Here is a 19,643-nt window from a genome sequence, read left to right as displayed (position 1 = left end):
CACCACAGGGGGAAAGGGGGGGATAGTTTCCTCTCTGTGGGTCTTCTCAATCTGACACTGACCTCCTTCGCTCGTGGCTTTTAGCGCCGTTCTTTATTTTCCATTGTGCGCGGAAAATAACAAGCGTGACACAGCCTGGGTGAGACGCGCTGCCAGCGAGACCGGCAGGCTGAACCGGTACTTGTCATATGAGAGCATACGCAACACAAATACACATGCTGTGGTCTGCTGTGGACAGAGGCTGATGGGAACTCGACTCGAGTTAACCCTCTGCCTGCCCCTCTCAGAAGCAGATCTTACATGACCAAAAAAAGTGCTACAGATGTACGCTGATGCCGGGATCTACGGGGTGACGATTCAGCTTGAGACGGGACAGGACTTTACAACTGTTTGTAGAGTGAAAGAGATTAACCTCTAAATCCTCTATTCTCCTTGCTGCTAAATTGAGTCCTTCAACACAGCATTAGAACCACCAATAAAGACTGATCGCCTGGTTTGTGGCACTATAATGAATCCGTCTTGTTTATTTTGTGTGTTATTTTATCTTAACACAAAAGTCTCCTGATAACTAATAAGAAATTGCGTATAAACGCCATTGTACAAGTTCTCTCCGCAGCAAATCAATGACGTTGATTAGCAGTGCAGGAATACCGAGCAGTCGTAAGTTGCGCTTGTTAATTGAGCAGCAATTTTAACCTGGGCCAAGACCGAAAGCCTAATTTACAGGCCCAGACACAGAACAGACCCTGATTGGATGCTTTAGCCTGCTATTACACCAATCACAGGCCACACTCTATAACCGGTTTCTCCAGGCATCAAACGCAAGGTGTCATTCCTGCTTCCATTCACTGCCTGTGCACAGACCTGACCTTGTTCTGTTCGTTATTCATTTTCATTCCCTATCCATCTTCAATCCACCCATCCATGCGTGATGCTGCACTGTAACCACGTGCTCATCTGAAACCCCCACCAGCTCACTCTGCATTCATACAGCAAACCTAACTGCATATTTATATATATTTATATTTATTTTAAAATGGAAAATCTTATCTAGAGAGCCAGATGATGTGGCACAGATGGTAATGGAAACAGAGCAGCACCACTTCAGCCTACTGTAGAGAAAATAAGTAGTTACTTTATAGCTAATAGGTCATGGCTGCACAATCTGTGCGTATTGATGTATCCGGCACAATAAGAGCTCCCCTTCACATCACCTATTAACTTATTATAAATCGCACAGATAAGAATAAGAATCAATGACTTATTTTTGTTCTTCCTCGTCTATAAACCGTTCGGTCCAGGGTCTTGTATAACTGACCTGCAGTAGTCGACCTGTGCTGCGTTTTCATGCTGGTTAACATTAATAACACCATCAATAACAAACATACATCCTGTGAAACTTGCACCACTTGCACTTAATTCTTCTCAAATGTCACTGGGGTACTGAAGAACTGTAAAATACTCTATTCTCTGCGCAAGCGACACGGTATATGAATCTTTGGAAATGCTGCTCTGCGACTGTCTAGAATTCCTCATATGATAGTCTCATGAAGAGTTAGGCCTATACCTAGGGCTGGGCGATAAATTGAATGTATTAGATTAATCTGAATTTATGTTTTTGCACGATGTGTAAAATGTTTAAATCGAAAAATCGAAATTTTATAGCGTGCACAAATGCTGCATCATAAGTTTGACTTATCCGTCTATATCTATTGCCAGTCAGACACTTTCGAAGACAGCAGCAATCAGCGCCAATGAGATAGTGATGAAAAAAGGCAGTAATGTCACCTCAGTGATATGGAAGTGGTTCGGTTTTGGGACGTCTGTGCTGTGTCAAGTTTATAGAAAGTCTATCATAGTAAAAGTGGCAGCACAACTAACCTATTCCAGCACCTGCGATAGAAACACTGAACATTATCCGCTTCATTTTCCAATGCCATCCCAAATGACAAGGAGGGTCTCGGTGGAAGGAAATTACAGACGCGGTGGCATTTCATATCGTGAAAGATATGGCCCCCCATCTACACAGTCGAAAAGCATGGGTTCATAAAGATGCTGAAAATAATTGATCTCAAATGTGAACTGCTGAGTCGCAAATAATCTGCGCACATAGCTCTGCCCTGTTTGTACAACGCTACACGAGAAAGAGTCGCAAAGCAGCTGGAGAAAGCATTGTTTTATTCCATTTCAGCCAATACATACATCTCCATTCCTGCAACAAGTGCCCCTTCAGAGAGGGTCTTCAGTACAGGTGGAAACATTGCAATTATTCCACATGAAGGTCTAGTTGATACAGAACAAAAGAGTCTAGAAATAAAGTAATTATTCCCCATCGTGAATGCGGGGGTCCTGGCTGATTGATTAGCAAGAGCTCTCACACTGGGGTCTGTGGATTCAGCTCCTCAGATAAAGATAATCCACAACATGTCGCACACCCGTGTGGTTTATTAGAGAACTGTCTCGGATACAGTGTGTTTTTTTGTTTCGTAATTACACAAGAAAGCCACTAGATGTCACTACAGGCCAAACAATACCATAGGAGGCAGCTGCGGGTTAGTCAAAAGCCTTGCAAACCAGACTGGGCAGGGGCACAGAGACTTCTCACTTCTCAGACATGCATCCAGAGGAATGCGAACCTCACAAAATCAAGCACACTAACTGATTTTCACAACACAACGCAAACTGGCAAAGTAACAACCTGATCGAGACATCTCCAGAGGTGACAATTAAGCAATTGGTTTTAATATGAAGCAGGGGTTCAGCCAGTTAACCGTTAAGGCTCTGTTATAAGGCAGTCTTGGATGGACTTGGCGATTAGATGCCTGGTTGTCCAGGGTTCAATCACAATGAACATGGGTTTGAAAATAAAATCGAACCCAAAAACTATCTGTAGTGGGGTGAGAGATCACACAGTGCTTAGAAAAGCTAGGCAGAAACACAGACAAGTCAGTGGATACGCTCGACAGTTTAGGAGCTCAATTATTCAGTGTGGCAGGGAGCTCCATGTGCCGTTTTCTGGGCTGTAATGCAGCTATTTTTAGGGAAACAAGAATAAAAGCAGGCCAATTAGCCTAGTTGCGGCACAGAACTGCGGGCTGGGACAGGGAGAGCAATCGTGCCTCTCATAGGAACAGTGGGTCACCTTGAGCACAGGACGCACAGCATCCCAGGCAAGAGCCAATCTGCTGCCCCACGGACGGCTCACGCCAAGAGCACAGAGGTCATCCTTCGATCCTTGTTCATGCAAGATCTGATCAGGACCGAAGGATGTGCAGTGAATTCTTAAACACAGGTGATCTCTGCTGTTATAAGAACGTAAGACAGTGTCCAATCGTGAGGAGGCCATTCGCCCCATCGTGCTCGTTTGGTGTCCATTAATAACTAAGTGATCAAGGATCCTATCCAGTCTGTTTGTGAATGTTCCCAAATTGTCTCTTCAGCCACATCGCTGGGGAGTTTGTTCAGATTGTGACGCCTCTCTGTGTGAAGAAGTGTCTCCTGTTTTCTGTCTTGAATGCCTTGAAGCCCAATTTCCATTTGTGTCCCGGGTGCGAGTGTCCCTGCTGATCTGGAAAAGCTCCTCTGGTTTGATGTGGTCGATGCCTTTCATGATTTTGAAGACTTGAATCAAGTCCCCACGTAGTCTCCTCTGTTCCAGGGTGAGAAGGTTCAGGTCCTCAGTCTCTCAGTAGGACTTTCCCTTCAGACCTGGAATAAGTCTGGTTGCTCTCCTCTGAACTGCCTCTAGAGCAGCGATATCTTTCTTGAAGTGTGGAGCCCAGAACTAATTAAGAGCAAAGTTCAGGAAACAGAAGGAAGGACATTTATAACTATTATTGTGGTCAATCCGTTCAGCCAATTCATCAGTTAAAAAAATATTTATAAGAATTTAATTGTCCTCCTACGGTTGCCAAGGAACGTGTGCATCAGCAGAATTCACGGTGCTTGAGCTGCGCCGCAGGGACTGGCTGCAAGAAGCTGATACAGCAAAAACTGTACACATGTTCTCCTGGCACATAAATGCTGCTTACATTAACTTAATTTTGATATTTTTATATAACGTCATAAAATAAAATATCATGCAGAAATATATGACGGGCCAAACCAAACATTTCAGTAAAGGCCAAGCCACCAGACCCAGCAGGGTTTGGCTCCCTTTCGTGCTAGGTGTTGTGCTGCGCGGAGATCATGTCTACAGGTGCTGCACAGAAAAGCGTCCCCCAGAACTTGTACACAAATTAGCACTGGGCCCACAGGTGGCCGAGTCGGAGGCCCGTTCTCTTTGTGAGCCACTCTTGGCACAGATTGTGTATGTAGTAAAACAATCAGTGTCCATTTAACAACTTTTTTAACAAGTCTATTCTAGTCTAAAAGAACACAAGTACACATGTTGCCCATTGTGAATGTGTATACAGGATCTTGCATTGAACATACATACCATGCTTCTACCATACCATGCTTGTAGGCTGCCGCACAAAGCCTGCGTTCGGACCCCTGCAGCATCGTGGGCTGCGTCCCGCTGGGATTTATAGCGGCTGTGGAAGGAGAGCCGAGTTTGCAAGATGGAAAAAGCCTGGTTATCTGGGAGAATTGGCAGGGCCTTCGATCACTCGCCTCCAGTCCCCAAGCCAGCTGGAAAAAGTGCTGATGCACATTAGGACAGAAGGCTTTTCATCTTTGCAACACCTTGTTAACTCAGCACACTGCGCAGCCCCCCAGCCGGGCCAGTAATCACACTCGCACACACAATTCAAAGTTCTAATACAGAGCAGCACTAGCAGTCAGTCACACTTACACACAGACACAACAAGTTATTCTGCAGCCTGTGTCCTGGCTGGGCAGCGGAGAGTCAGTCCCACACTATGGGTGAAAACACGAGGGTGCTGAGACAGTTCTGTCTGGAGGAGAGTTCACATGCTTGCAGGGGAAAGATTCGACAGCGTGGACCGTGGAGGTGAGACGGAGGGAATCACATGTCTATTACACCATCCTCCAGTCTGAGACGAGACATATAGATAGAGCTGTGTATACATTGTGGGTAATTGGTCTGCGAGCTCAAGAGTCTGCCAGCCAACAGAGACAGGTTCCTGTGTTGTGCGGCTCGCAGATCAGGCCAAGTCACAGAGGTGGCAGATCATCCGCAATGTAAGACACTGAAATAGCACGGCCTCGGCTGGCCTGCCTGTAAACCTAAGTCCATCACTAGATTTCAAACCTCGTTAGAAGAAAACGGGCCAAATCACACAGATGACAACAAAACGGCAGTGCTTCGTAACAGCGTCAGCCAAACAATTACTCGACACCCGCCGTCAGCCGGGTCCGATCCACGCGGGAATGGGCCCCTCTGTGACGTGGAGAGCCGGCGTTTTCATGCCGTCAGTCACAGGCATTCGCACAAGACACTTTAATTACAGGCTGCCTGCACAGGGTGGAAAAGTGAGATAATTACTGCAGTAAACGATACAATCTGCACCAGAGGAAGCTTGGCCTGAGTTGGCTCTAATGTTCCCCAAAACACTGCCTTCCTTCCTCCCTCCCCACGCAGGTTTATACTGGGTTCAGCAATGCAGACCTCAGTTAAGAGTCCCCCCACCCAACCAAAGAGAAGACAGATGAGTAGATGTAGAGCGAGCCTACTTTCAATAAAATATTAAAGCTGTACCTGCCATTTTGAGACGTATGTGTCACAGATACACGGGGCTGATTAAAGAAGTGTAACAGGGGAAGTAAATGCTAAACTTGTTTTTCACATATCCGACAACTGCGGAGGATGGGATGTCGGAATGATGCAAACGTCATGATAGTCTTTTTTTTTTTACATTATCTAGCTTGGGGGGGTGGGGACCGTGCTGGGCTGTGCCAGCCTTAGAAAAACAAACAGAGCAGAGTGTGACACATAGCGAAAGAGAGAGAGAGAGAGAATGGGCAAAGGAGTCCAGGGCTCTCAGAGGGAAAGTGAAAGTGTGGGGGGAGGGAGAGCGATTGGCAGAGGGTGGAGGACAAGAAAAGAAAGAAGGCAGGTTCACAGCAGGTAAATAAAAAGGGTGGGAGAGGGGAGGTGCCAGGGAGATGTAAAAGTCAGGAAGTGAGAGGCAAGGAGAGAGGGGGCAAGAGGGCTGACAGTGCAGAGCTAGGAGAGAGGGACAGGACCCCCGATACACAGCCCCCCCCGTGTGTGTGTGTAGTCCTCAATGGGGAAGTAAAATGGAAAATGGGCATTTGGAGGGAAAATCGCAAATATGGCACATTTCACTGTAACTCCACTCCCACACTGATTATAATTCACAGGCCATTTCTTTACAGTGTGCAGATCTTTCCATACACCAAGAATTCACCTCCGAGGAAAAATAAATACAAAATAGCAGAAGAAAAGAGGTGAGGAGGCAGGGAGGCTGAAGGGGAAAACAAGAGTCAGGAAGTGAGAGGAGCCCAAAAACTGACATCACAGGAAGTGAGTCACCATGGACCAACTCTCCTGCCTTTTCAGAAGCTGTGAGCGCTGCGGTTGAATTTTAATTAAAGCCCAGGGAAGATGATGCAAGCTCAGCCGCCTCGTTAGCAGACATTGTTCAAACACGACCGATCATCTCTTCACTGCCAGCGAGTTCGGAGGAGGCAACGACTGCCAGCTTCACAAACAAAGGCTGTTTGTGTTTGAAAAAATCCTCTTAACAGCAAAAAACCTTCCCAGTCCAGTCGATGATGCACAAACTGGGGTAGAATGGTGTAAGACGGGCGTCGTATGGAATGAAAATGAACTTTCCGAGTCGTCGAGAGTCACGTGCCGCTGTAGGAGGTGCAGGACGGGGGTGCGAACACAGCCGGCGAGTCGAAACAATCGCCCGCGTCTGGCAGCGAGCGGGCTTGTGTTGAATTGATTAAAAAAGGTGTGGGGTTGGGGGGGAGGCAGATTTGGCAGAAAAACTGAGCAGGAGCTGAAGAAACAGCCCAAAGTCACAATCCCCGTCTTCCCAAGTGTAATCCGCTCCCGAGTCTAAGGTTACGTCTGTGGTCTGAAAGTGAGAGCACTCCCCCCCCCCCCCACCAACCACCACACATCAGGGTGTCTGTGACCCCCCCCCCAACTACGGCGCTGATGCAGACTCCGTATTGACACAGGCCGACCGGCAAACAGGAGCTGCCCACACTAAACCAACACTGGAGTCCTGTACACCCCCCAGCCCTCAACACCCTGGAAACCAAATCCAAACTCCCCTCCCCGTCTCCAACACATGCTCTGAAACAAAGATCCCTTTTTCTCCCCCCTCTCTCTCTCTCAATTAAAAAAATTAAATGTTTTTCGTGCCGGGTGTGTGTCACAGCTTAACCCAGCCTCTGTGTTCAGCCCAGCGCAGCAGAGCAGTTTATTAGAGAGGCTTCCAAGGCTGGCACGGTGGGCCTCTGATTAACGCTCCTTTTCTTTTTCCTTTTTCTTATCTGTCTCGTCTGGCCAAGCGTGGCTTTATGGGCAAACTGCAGCGGACGTATTAATGTAGTGGATATGAAAGACTCTCTCTCTCTCGGCACACAGCGCTGTAGTTCTGAGCCAGCGTGCTGCGGTTTTGTCACCCACACACACGTTACCATTTAAACCCCACTGCTCTCAGAGACGCAGGAGCGAGACTGATGAATACAACACACACCAACGACCGCGGGGATCTATCTTCATCGGTCTGTAAATCCGTGCGGCTGCCGGGCTGGAAACGGAGATCTTAGTTTGTGAGCTGTTTATAGGCTGGGCCGATCCACAGAGGTGCCCCTGGCCATCAACACTTGCAGCCATAAACACAAAGCATTCACAAAGCGTTTTGTGTGTAAAGCTTCTACTGCTGCTGCTCCTCTATAGACTGAAGGGGTTGTCACTGTTTCTGTAGAATAGGGACCCGTCTGTCACAGTGCGGGGGATTCTCACTGGACAGGACTCGAAGGGATGTTTGGCAGCAGGTATGAATCAGGGTACTGAACTCAGACACACAGAGCTATCAGGGATGCAGAAGGAGACTTTATGGTCCCTCAGTTAGTCACACTTGCCTTTGTATCATGTTTGAATTATGGTATGGTGACTTATGGTATATATAAACATACTCTATCATACTGCATATCACTGGAATGCTCTGTGTTTCAATTATATTGCCAATCGTTAAAGGTACAGCGCCCCAAAAGTAATGCTAAATGATCGTTACCACAACAAAGCCCCCACTCAGCCCTTTTCCTACCTCGTCCTCTTCCTCCCTCCGGAGAGCCTCCTCCGCACGCCTCTGAAGCTCTTCCTGGATCGCCCGGGCGTACTCCGAGTCCTGCTCCTCGCTGCAACGAGACGCAAGGACACGATGGTTCCTCAGTAAAGCACCTGGACATCCAAACTCTTGGAGAACACCCGAGACAACACAAAGACGGGGGGGACTCACATGTGGCGCGTGTCCTGCTGCCGCCGGGACCGCTCCTCCTCCTCGTCCTGCAGCCGGCGGGCAATACGGGTGTCCCTCTGCACCAGCTGGCTCTTCTGCACGTTGGAGGAGTAGTACTGCTCAACTGGGGGGACGGGGACAGAGAGAGACCGAGCACAATGTTACCACTAGCAACGCTGAAGTATTCTGATTTACGGTCTGTTCAACAGCGCCACAGGATCCGTCTTCGGTAAGCCCGGGTCTGGAGACACCGTTCTGCAGAAGCTCACAGGAAGGAGACAGAGAGCGGTTTCTACCAAGCGAGTCGAGAGTCATTTACACGTAACGGGGGTTGCCTTCAAGTGCTGCATTATTCAATCTGTGGGCAATCGGCTCGTCTGGCTACTGTTACCGACTGGTAAGGCCTGGTATAACTGCGTGTGTCAGCTGGTTGATAAATAATCCACACAGTCATGCAGGACACCCGTGGAATCACTGTTCTTGTCAAGTATGTACTTCTTAGCCATGTAAGCCATGTCCCAAAACAGACAAGTCAGTTCGAATCCTGCCCGAGGCTCTGAAGAACTTCGTTTTGTTGACCACATGTATGGAAAAAGGAACCAATGGAAAACACATGCATCATACATCTAAAACTACTTCAGATATTTATTCATTTTCTAGCTATATTGAGTACAGGATTATAGGAAAGGAATAGCATGCAACAGCGTGCAGTGTGATGGTGAATTGTACCCCACAAAGTGCCCGAGAGTCGGGTCACTGCACTGGTGACTCAGGTGCTCTGGTCCCCTTTTTTTCCCCGTCACCCAGGCAGGTGTCGTTACCGGAGAGGCTGTCAGAGCCGTGTGTAAGGGGCAGGCGTGCTCCAGGGAGCAGGTCAGTTCAGACGGTGGGGGTGCAGGAGGAGACAGGAGGGTGGGGGGGAGGGTTGCTAAGGAGGAGGCAGTACTCACTCTCCTGTTCCTGCAGGTTGTGCGCCAAGGCCCCGTCCTCCAGCACGGCGAAGCACTGGCACACTGTGAACGCACACAACAGCTCAGTGTTACTACAAGCAGCCCAGTGCAGATCCCTTCACGAGAGCAGGAACCCGAGGACGGTGAGGGCAGGAGGGCAGTGCAGACGCCGGGTTCGAGATCTCGGCCGACACACCGAGCCCAATCCCTGCTTTCAAACCATGACAATCACTGTCTCTTACTCTTACATTGCAGGTGATCTACAGATCTAAAAGTCTGTAATATACGTCAATATAGTACACTGCACACATCCAATCAGCCGGTCGGTGATAAAATGCAAAAGTCCATTAGAAAGCTCCATAAATGTAGGGTTGCACCAGTGCGATGCGAGATTACAGTAAACATAACAGATACGGCTTATACGACTAAACATTTCAGGTTTTACAAGCTCTTGCCTGTTGTACAGAGTCTGGAGTAAACAGGATATCAAATAGGCACATAAATTACAAGAGCTGCTCATAAAAGCAGAAGTGCATCAAGCTGTCGAACAATTGAGCTCCCCTTTCCACCCCTCTGTGGCAGGAGCAGTGCATCCTGCCCGGCCAGGACCCCCCCACGCCACGGTCCAGAGACAGAGCTGTGCCCAGCCCAACTCCAGCCCCTATTTTTAGAAACACAGCCTGCTCTGCCGAGTCCTCATTTATGTTGGCGTTCCTGATTTTCCAGACGCAGACTGTCAAAACAAAGTCACGTGGGTGCCGACAGAAAGGAGAGTCCACGGGGGTGAATAAAGCGCTCTCCCCGACCCAGAGACTGAGGGCCATATTCATAAAACCCTTGCCACCTGTTCTCCCCTAATGAGAAAACAACACAACGCAGGGGTACGGCGGCTCATAAATCCATCAGGATGCAGGTTTCTGAGTCTATGGGGGCAGTAGAAACATCTCTGTCTGACTGTACATTAAATTATTTTTAAAAGAGTGCATGAAAAAGAGTGGAAACTGCTTGACAAATACAGGGATTTTGTCTGGTGTGGAGACCGTGTCTATCACACGGAAGACAAGGCAAGTAACTCAGCAATGTAAACCCTCCGACCCTTTCACTCCTCCAGGGCACGATTCCTAGATCAAGGCTCCTCGGTTCCAATTCATGCAGGGATTGTGTTTGTTATTTTAAAAGCTTTTCTCGCCTATTGAAAGATTTGTAATCCCTGTGGCTCGTTAATCGACCTGCAGGGTAAGCTTCTCATTCGAAGATATTAATCTGTAGCTTTTACCGAGTCAGCTGCGGTTTTGATGAGACACGATGCCTGTTCCAACAACGCCGCGATTCCCGGACTTGAGCACGGCCTCCTGTTTTCAGTCACTTCTCGGGAATGCCCAGACGAGCGGGCGCTCCAAAGAGATTGGCACGCGTTGTTTGAGCTCTGCAGCAGAAAGAGGCTCTTCAAATCCTTTCATTATCAGCACACAGGCAGCACTGTGTGCGATAGGGAATGTGCTGCATCTCTCGATGACTGTCGATCGCAGCTTAACAACCAGAGAAGCCGACACGGCAAACGAAGGAAGATCAATCTATCACGAACTGCCACAAACGGGAAGCACAAACTGGTGCAGACACTAACACATCCAGATCTTTTTCTTCTATCTTGCCCTTGTATGACAGACAGGCAAACTGCAGAAGGTTTCTTTAAATACCGCAGGCACAGAAGCACGGTCTGAAATTGAACAATGAACCTGTTTAGGAGGTGGTTAAGGGAAAACTCATGTATGTACTATGTATTCATGCATTTAGAATACAATATAATTACATAAATGTACATTATAAATATAGGCGTTTTCCATACTGTTCTTATATACTGTACCGCTGGTATATAAAGCTGGTTCAACCTGGCACCTAAGTTTAATTACGATGGCATTTTTTAACTACAGGGAGTGCGGATTAGAGCCCATTACAAGACACACACAGACAATAACTGCATTCCTTTCAGCGCTGCCAAAGAATGTAAAGTAGGCTAAAGTGTTTTTTTTAATATGGCAGCCTAACCACGACACAAACCTTGTGTATCAATGCAGTACTTTGTTGCCTTGTTTACATTCTCGATCCAGGCCTCAGTATTACATCCACAATCTATGCCAGGGGCCTGGACTGTGGAGTCATGGTCAATGCCTGTCATTGACCATAGAGGCGACCCTCTCTCAGGTGTTAAAAGTAGCTGGAAATGTGCAAAACGAGTTCCTGTATAGTAAATCTTTAGGAGGGGGCAGGGTGGCATGAAATTTTATTCATTACGCTGCCTGTCCTTCGGTGGAGCTGCATTCCCGAGCCCCTGAGGAACACTGGAACCATAAATCTCATCTGAAAAGGGTTCACCGAGACCTGCACTGGGATCTGAGTGTCTCAAGATGACGTGCACAGGGACACACTGGTGCGCAGGAGTGGTGGGTCAGTGCATCCAGAGTGGCTGCTTACGGAGCTGCGCACATCGGCTGACACGGGACAGGGCGTCGGGGTGTCAACGCTGCGATTCCCGTGCCGCTGATATCACAGCCACTGTCTGGAGCGCGGCCAGGCAGCGCAGTGTTATTGTTGCGCCCGGACATTGTCTGGGGGGTCTGCTGAATAAATCAGCAGAGATGGGGGCCCAGCTTGGCCCCGCAGCGCCGTCGGGTGTGTCGACCATTTTCCGCTCGCGTATATCAGCTTACTTTGCCTTTTAAAGCGTCTAAAACCTGAGCACCCGCTCTCTTTGTCCGGCTCCGGGGAGAGCGAAGCCCCATTGTTCCCAGGCCGTAATCAGAGACTTCGCCAGGTCCGTCGGTGACCCTGACGCTGAGAGGAGGTCGCTTATCGATCACAGCGGCTCACTGTCCCGATCAATTTGGCGGCTGTGCTGCTCCACAGTGTGGAAGTAAAGTAAAAAATTCCCCTCACAAATGTTTTAATTCATGTATACTTAAGAAAGATAAGATCAAGTCAACAGCCAGGCCAGAAGGTAGTTTGACCCCCGTTTGTTATTTTCGATGAGCATCTTGGAGACAATGACAAACAGTATGATTTGAGTGTCTGCTCCTTAATCCTTGTATTGACCCATGGACTCGGTCCTCTAATAATATATTCTGCTTAGCAAGCTTTTAAGATAACATATTAATGACTTATTAATAGTAACCAGATTATGTTTTCTGTGTATAAAAAGCTCTGACTTTTAACATGGAATCAGAGCATCTTTGGGATCTTCTTGATTCACTGCTGTTCTCCACGTCGCATGTAATAAAGGCATTGCAACGAACGCTCCAACCTGACTGAAGACTGATTGTTCTACCACAACAGTAAACGGTTTACAGCTTCAGACAGGAAGGAACTTAAGCTTGCTTTGCTGGGGAGACGTCATGGTAATTTAATTAGAAACAGATGGGATGAAGATTTCATTTCAGCCTTAAAGGCAGGCAGAAATTGTTTTAACAAATTAATTAATATATCTTTAAACAGACACCGATAGGGAGGCATAGCAGTTTTAGGGTTTATTCCAAGCAAAGCGAGCTGCATGATGCATTATAAGTGTGTAGGAGAACAGCAATATGTAAATTGACTTAAAATAGGGTACCACTCTGGAAACAGGGAGTATCCAGGGTTGTCTTACAAAAGACTGTAGCTTGTAAAGCCTGAATCTGGTTATTCTGGGTGTTAATTGCCAGCTGTAAAGAGAGAATGGGCAAACCCTTCCCCGATAGGAGCAGCAGAGTGTCAGAAATGAAACCCATATGCTCCCGGAGGCTGTGGGTTGAGGGGTGAGTGTCTCAAAAAGCAAAATGAGAAAGAAAAAAACGTTCGTCTGACCGGAAGACTCACTGGCCAGAAACAAAGAAAACAACAAACCAAGGTGGTGGACAGACGCCAGCGTCCAGTCATCTGTGCCCACAATGAGTCGCACTGCCGCCCTGCCCCACTGTGCCCAGCGCCAACGCCCGGGCAGAGGGATAGACTCACTGTCTGTCCACGGCTGTATTTCAAACACACAGGCCTGGGCTGGTGTTGCCCAACATCCTCAATCCAGGCCCTGGAACAGGAAGCAGGCGGGATTGCGGGCAGCCAAGTCGGTCACCAGAGGGGCAGAGGGGGGACCCTGGAAGAGGCTGAGACTTCCCAGAACACCCCATGCTGTCTTCATGTATGTGTGTGTGTGTGTGTGTGTGTTTACGGTGTGTATGCAATGGATGTGGTGCTACACTACAGCGCGTCTTTCCAACAGTATACAATGACCATGTTAGGTAAAAGTAAGAAAATAACAAAATCAATCACAATCACAACTTCAAAGCTCTTTGCTGCAGTGTACAAATTTGACCCCCTTTCTCCGACCCCAGACCGGCTCCACTTCATTCTCCTAAAAGTATGTTGAGATACACACAACAACAACAAAAGCAACAAAACAACTTTTCATTTCCGTTTTCAGAAAAGTGGGAAGAAGTTTGGAACAGGTCCCTGCCTCGGCCCCAATGGGCCTTATAATTTACTTTCTTCCCCCTAATAGCTAACATGTGGAGGCAGTCAATTAGGTTGCTCTGTAATAACAAAAACCATCAAGGAGGCAGGACATCTCTCACTACTGTGGTGTCAGCCTTGCTGGGTCTTTGCAGCCCTGACTGATGGGTACTATAGCCTCAGAAATAGACATAGAGGGGTCTTATTGATATGAGCCCCTTTAAACTCCATTAACAGGATCTCACACAGGATAGTTTGCACCCAGTCTAACACACATCGGCCTCAACACAACACCAGGGTACCATATGGAGCTGTGTTAGTGTCTGCTCTGTTTTGTGCTTGGTTTTGTATAATAAACATTTTGCAGAGGGATCTCTCATTTAGGAATGGCAGGGGATTTAGACGCAAAAGGAATTTCCATGCAAACTGCCAAGATTCATCTGCAAGAGAAACATCTGCTGTAGGTGTGAAAGGGTTAAGTTTCGCCAAGAGGGAACTGGAAATTAACACAGAGTGGGCGCCTGCTTTACTTTAAGAGCCAGAACAGGGCTGATTTGGCATCGCTCTGCTCTGCCGTTTAAACTGGAGGCCGATCTCACACTGGGGACTGAAACACTGTAGCCCTGCCAGGCTGAGAAACGCTTTTTGTTCCAGCAGAGACGCTCTGATTGACGGCCCTGCAGAGCGCCAGAGAGAGAGCCCTGCCTGCCACTGCTCCCGGGCCCTCCACTCCCACAGCAAGGTCACTGCACCCCCACTGAGGAGGGACACGGCAAGGCAGTCCCCAGGGCCCCCGACACACACGGCCACACAGCTGGTGTCAGTGCGTCGGGGTGCAGAGGATAAATTCTCATCGATGTTCAAGGAGCCTTCGTTAAACCAGTGCGACCTTCCCCTCTCGCAAAAAACCTTCTATCCTACTCAGCCGTGCCAACCTGGCCCCTTCAGCTATCGCCCCACAGTGCAGGGCGTTCTCCCCCGAACTCTGTGCCCACACTGCGGAGGTCCAGTGGCATGTGAACCCCCCAGAGACTGAGCCCTCCCACACGGAGACGAGCCTGGCTGTGTGCCGAGCAGGGTGCTGTGCCAGCAAAGGGGGGAGAGGAGACTAAGAGTAAACACTGAGTCAGGGTGGGCCGCTGCCAGGGAATCAGGCCCAGTCAGCCAACCATCCCCCCCATCACACAACCACAGCACACACACTGACCACACACAGAGAGCACCCCTTGGATCCACCCTTTTCACACTGACTGAACCACAATATTATCACAGCAGTAAGACCGTAGGAAACCACAAGGAAGGCAGGGGTAGGATTTTCAAATGTAGAGGGTCAGGACACCTTGTCATATCCATTCCAATCTCTTCAGGTCTTGTTTTAGGTACAGCTCCTTCATTATCGCGGCCGCAGGGTCAGTTACTGTGCAATCACTGAGATAAGTGAATATAGGGACAACTAGGCTGCAATGCAATGGAGAGCCAAGGCTTCATCCATATGTAGAGGAAGAACAAGGTAAAGGCACAAAATGACCAGGTCCTTGCCTTGGACTACTGCCCTGCCTGCTCTGTGGAACGACCCCGTGTTGAAGAGCCTCTTAGAACTTCACCAGCAGCTCGCCCGGCTCTGTAGCTCACAGGTCCTGTCCCGAGTCACACTGGCACACCGTGTCCTGGAATTGTGAGCAGGCAGTGTGGCAGACAGCTGCCGTGGCTTGGGCCCGGGCCCAGGAAGAGGCAGTGCGCTGTGGGTTAGACCCCCAGAGGCTCTAATTAGCGGGTGTTGTAAATCCAACCGCCCCCGTCGCCACAGCCTGTAAACACTGCGCTGAGGCCGGCCGTGCCAGCGGACCAGCCTCGTCACACAGACACTGCACTCCAGCGCTACGGCAAGCTCCTCTTTTGCCCAATTGTCAGCATGAAGCCCTGCATGCGGCCTGTGGCCTGGGATGGGTTCTAGTCTGCTCTGTTTTGTGCTCTGTACTTTGCTGCCTCGGCACAACCTCCCAGTCATTGCTGCCGATTCTCCAACAGCCGTTGTGTAGCACAGATGAAGCACAGAAAGCTCGTTGGGTCTTCACTCTCCAGCCCTCTCTAAATTTAATTAGCGAAGGCTGGTTAGGGCCGCAGTGGGGAATTCCCCAGACGAGTGCCTTCCTTCTCCACGCCGTGCCCTCAGATAACCCCCGACACAACCCAGTGACACCCTCCCCACAGGTCACCTGCCCCGCTCAGTAAAAACCCGGCTCACATTACACATTACAGAACATGTTCACGCCAATTTCCCCCAAACCAGATCCAGCAGCACCCAAGAGGGAGGTGGGGGTCGATATCTGGGGATTTAAATGGTACCAGATGTGTGCAGATGTTGGCCCAAGAAAGGCTCTGATGTGAGATGAAAGGACGGAGGGGCTCCTACACCATCTCCCTTTGGTTTCAGCTCTTTTTAAGTGTGATTCAGAAAGGTCATGTGGCAATTAAATTACAGACAGCTGCGGCTCTCTCCCCCTCTCTCTTTTCTTTCAGGGACACAGTGACCGACGTCTGGCCCAAAAAATTTTGAGATCATTAATTTAGCTGCATCTATTTCAAGAGGATGGAAATTCAAGGCCACGGGCCCCCGTTCCAGCGTCTTTCCCGACGGCGTTCCTGTGTTGCCGATGCTTGTTAACAGCTGAATTGCAGGCCTCCCTTGTTTCCACATTTCTAATCAGTTCTAACGGCAGCCGGTGACAACTAACACCCCCCCACACCTCAGACTCCAGTTCTTCCCATCGCACAGCGGAGGCTGAGTAGAAAGTAGAAAGAGACGTTATCTTTACAGGTAACACGTGCACCGAGAAACCCACTCAGAGAAAACCTGTAGTAGTTTTAACGAAGAGAGAAATTGTAAGAGTTAGACACCTCCTAGAATGAAAAAACGGATATTGGAGAAAATAAATGTTTGATTTCATTTCTTGAGGGTAATATTGACCGCACAGCTCACCGGAGAGCCAAGAGGCTCCTCACGATGGGAAGTACATTAGTCCACGTCAGGCGAGTGAGGAATCAGGGGACCGGTACTGCGCGCTGAGCCTCTCGGTCCGTGACGTTTTTGTGCTTTCTAAACCAGCGCTAATGTTTGGGGTTTTAATTAAAGCATTAAACTAATGAGGAACAGCAGCTGCTCGTAACACAATTTTGTTGATGATGTTTCCAGCGGTGTCTTGCTGATAGTGTTGCTTAAACCCCCCCGGTCTCACCCTGTGCCGAGTGCTGACTGCGCGTCTGTAAACAGAGGTTAGGCGAGGCAGTGCTCTCTCTCTCTCTCAGCTCCTCTAAGCTTCAGATGCATGCAATGATCACAGATTTGTGATGGACGCACAATTAAATCAGCACAGAAGTGCTCATCCTGCATTTCAAACCAGAGTGAAGCCTTTTCTGTACGGCCAGGTCAATAAAGTGCCTTTGAGCCATACTATAACCATAAGGCGCTACATATACATATTATTTTACTTGAGTTTAAGCAATTCCAGCTCTGTTATGAACTGTAGCATGTATTAATAAAGACAAGTAACTATAGACACCCCCCCACACACACACACACATGTGAACAAGATCATCTACTTTCCATTGACCCAAAGCAAGGTCTCCTTTCTACTGTAGATAGGATTACGTCTAATCCCGCTGCGAGGAAGCACTTCATTTTCTTCACCGCTCTCCCAGGGTTTCGGCATAGTTTAAAGTTGCAGACTGCCGGAGGATAGCAGGGTGACATGTTTTGGAAAGTGCGACAGAGTCCGACCGCAGGCTGGAGACTGGACGGTGCACATAAAACCAGAGCATCGTGGTCAGAGATGAACCAGGGGAGCCGACGAGGGTCTGAAGGGCACCGGATTAGCCGTCACAAGGTCCGCGTTGGCGTCACCAGCCCCAGATTCACCCTGAAGGATGCTGAAGCAGGGGATCATGGGAACACGACTGAATCTTGTGCTGGGATCAGAACTGATGTGTAGTTTCTCTCTCATCATAGACAATACACACCCCTCAACGCAGGGAGCAGTTTAACCCAGATACTGATCAGTTCACACCATACCCTTGACATTAAATAAAAACGGATTGATGTTTCAATCAATAGGACACGCCTCAGGGTGCTAAAGCCTCCTACTATTCAGGGTACAGTGTCGTCTGTCTGGAATTGGACCAGGAGAGCTGGACAGGACACACAGAAGCATTTGAGAGGTGCAGACTCAGTGATAGCGATCTCAACAACAAAGCAGGTAGACTCAACAAATCCAGACCGGGACATGAACACGGGCCTATGCCCCGGCAATCGAGTGGCTGAGGGGAGTGGCAGCGACGAGAGAGAGAGAGAGAGAGAGAGAGAGAGAGAGAGAGGGAGGGAGGGAGGGAGGGAAGGCCTGTAGCTTCTGTTTAACTTTTCCAGAGCCCCTGCAGACAGAGACAAACTACTCTCAGATCCGTACAATTCAGCCAGTTAAAGAAAAATAAAAAAATCCTAATCCTATAAGCGAAGGAGCAGAAGACCTGGCTCCACTTTGGATATGTTGCCTTTCTGACAGACAAAGCGAGGCGCCCAAATCCCTACCACGATAACGATTTGTTATCTGTTCACTAAGTGGGATGGGGGGAGGCAGGCAGGCGGCGATTATGGATCTAGTGGTTTCGTGTTCCTGGACTATCGCAGAAACCCAGACGTTTTGGCGGGGGCTTGGAAAGCACTGTTGTACTCGGGGCACGATGGGGATTTGTGACTTGACAGGATTCAACAGGGAGAAGAAAGGGAGAGGGAGAGAGAGAGAGAGGACTTATTTTCAAAAGGTTTAAGAGACAGCAGTAGATACAGCACCCAGCTTCGATGCTAACTCAGTCCGTTCTCCGCAGTACTTTTTTACTTTTCTTGTTCTGACTGAATGATTGCCATTGTGCAAGTCATATAAATATAATTTCCAGTGGAGGTCAGCTCTGGTGATGGAAACTGAAAAGAGGTCAGCGGAGTGTGTGGAGGCAGGAGTGAGGGATGGGGGACGGGGGACGGGGGAGGCCACGGCTCCCTAGGCGATGGAGCAGAGGGGGCGGGGGGGTCATGTATTCTCAGAGCCACGCCAGCTGTTTCTAGGGATCGAGCCGAGGAATGCAACAGCACAGCAACAGATAAGGGGGCGGAGGGTGGGAGGGCAAAAGAAGTCCGCACGACAACAGAACTGGAGCGAGAGGAGTTGAGTGGAGAGTCTGCAGAGGAGAGGAAAGATAGATAAGGAGAGAGACACACACACAATAAGGGGCCAATAGGTTTGTAAATCACAAAGAAATGCTTCCCGCCAACTAGTGTGTTTAACCTAGCGAAAGATTTGCTCTGAATTAAGGATTAGACATAAGGATTAGCGGAAAGAGTGGCACGGTCCAAATGAGCAAATGACGCACTGAGACAGGCAGCGGAGGAGATGGGAGTCACCTGGGGCATCTCCATGCCGCCAAGATCGAGAGACCCTTCCAAAAACACGGTACGATGACTTCTCCTCGCAACGCTGCCCTTTAACACGCAGATCTGCAGTGACACACCGGTGGCACCTGCAGGAGAGATCAGAGCGCAAAGGGAAATGAACTCCCTGTGAGGTAAACCACCAGTGAAGGGCTATTAGGCAGCAGTTTGTAAACAGATGGCAGAGATAAGATTGCAAGTTTAGAGATCATGCCCAGAAATATTATCTAGTAAGAACAAAACAACGGTTGCTCAACCCAGGCGTAGTGCTCTTCTCATGAGACGCATGACTGTGAATCTGTCCGAAGTGACTCCTAAGTTCACCGCCTC

The 19,643-nt window shown here is 48.9% G+C and overlaps 1 protein-coding gene across 2 annotated transcripts in view; it reads right to left on the bottom strand.

The window, feature by feature from the left end:
• ccdc50b (coiled-coil domain containing 50b) overlaps positions 1-19,643 on the bottom strand; it is a 37,949-nt gene that overhangs the window by 13,098 nt on the left and 5,208 nt on the right. For both annotated transcript variants that reach the window (XM_066690506.1, XM_066690507.1), the window contains exons 3-5: positions 9,359-9,421; positions 8,409-8,532; positions 8,217-8,307 (exon numbers count right to left, since the gene is read on the bottom strand). In XM_066690506.1, the coding sequence (XP_066546603.1) occupies positions 8,217-8,307; positions 8,409-8,532; positions 9,359-9,421 (278 nt within the window). The remainder of the gene's footprint in view (positions 1-8,216; positions 8,308-8,408; positions 8,533-9,358; positions 9,422-19,643) is intronic.

This window comes from Amia ocellicauda, chromosome 18 (genome assembly GCF_036373705.1).
Source record: "Amia ocellicauda isolate fAmiCal2 chromosome 18, fAmiCal2.hap1, whole genome shotgun sequence".
Classification (NCBI taxonomy): Eukaryota; Metazoa; Chordata; class Actinopteri; order Amiiformes; family Amiidae; genus Amia; species Amia ocellicauda.
The sequence above is the reverse complement of the archived record's forward strand: the minus strand, read 5'-3'. Positions and strand labels throughout refer to the sequence as shown.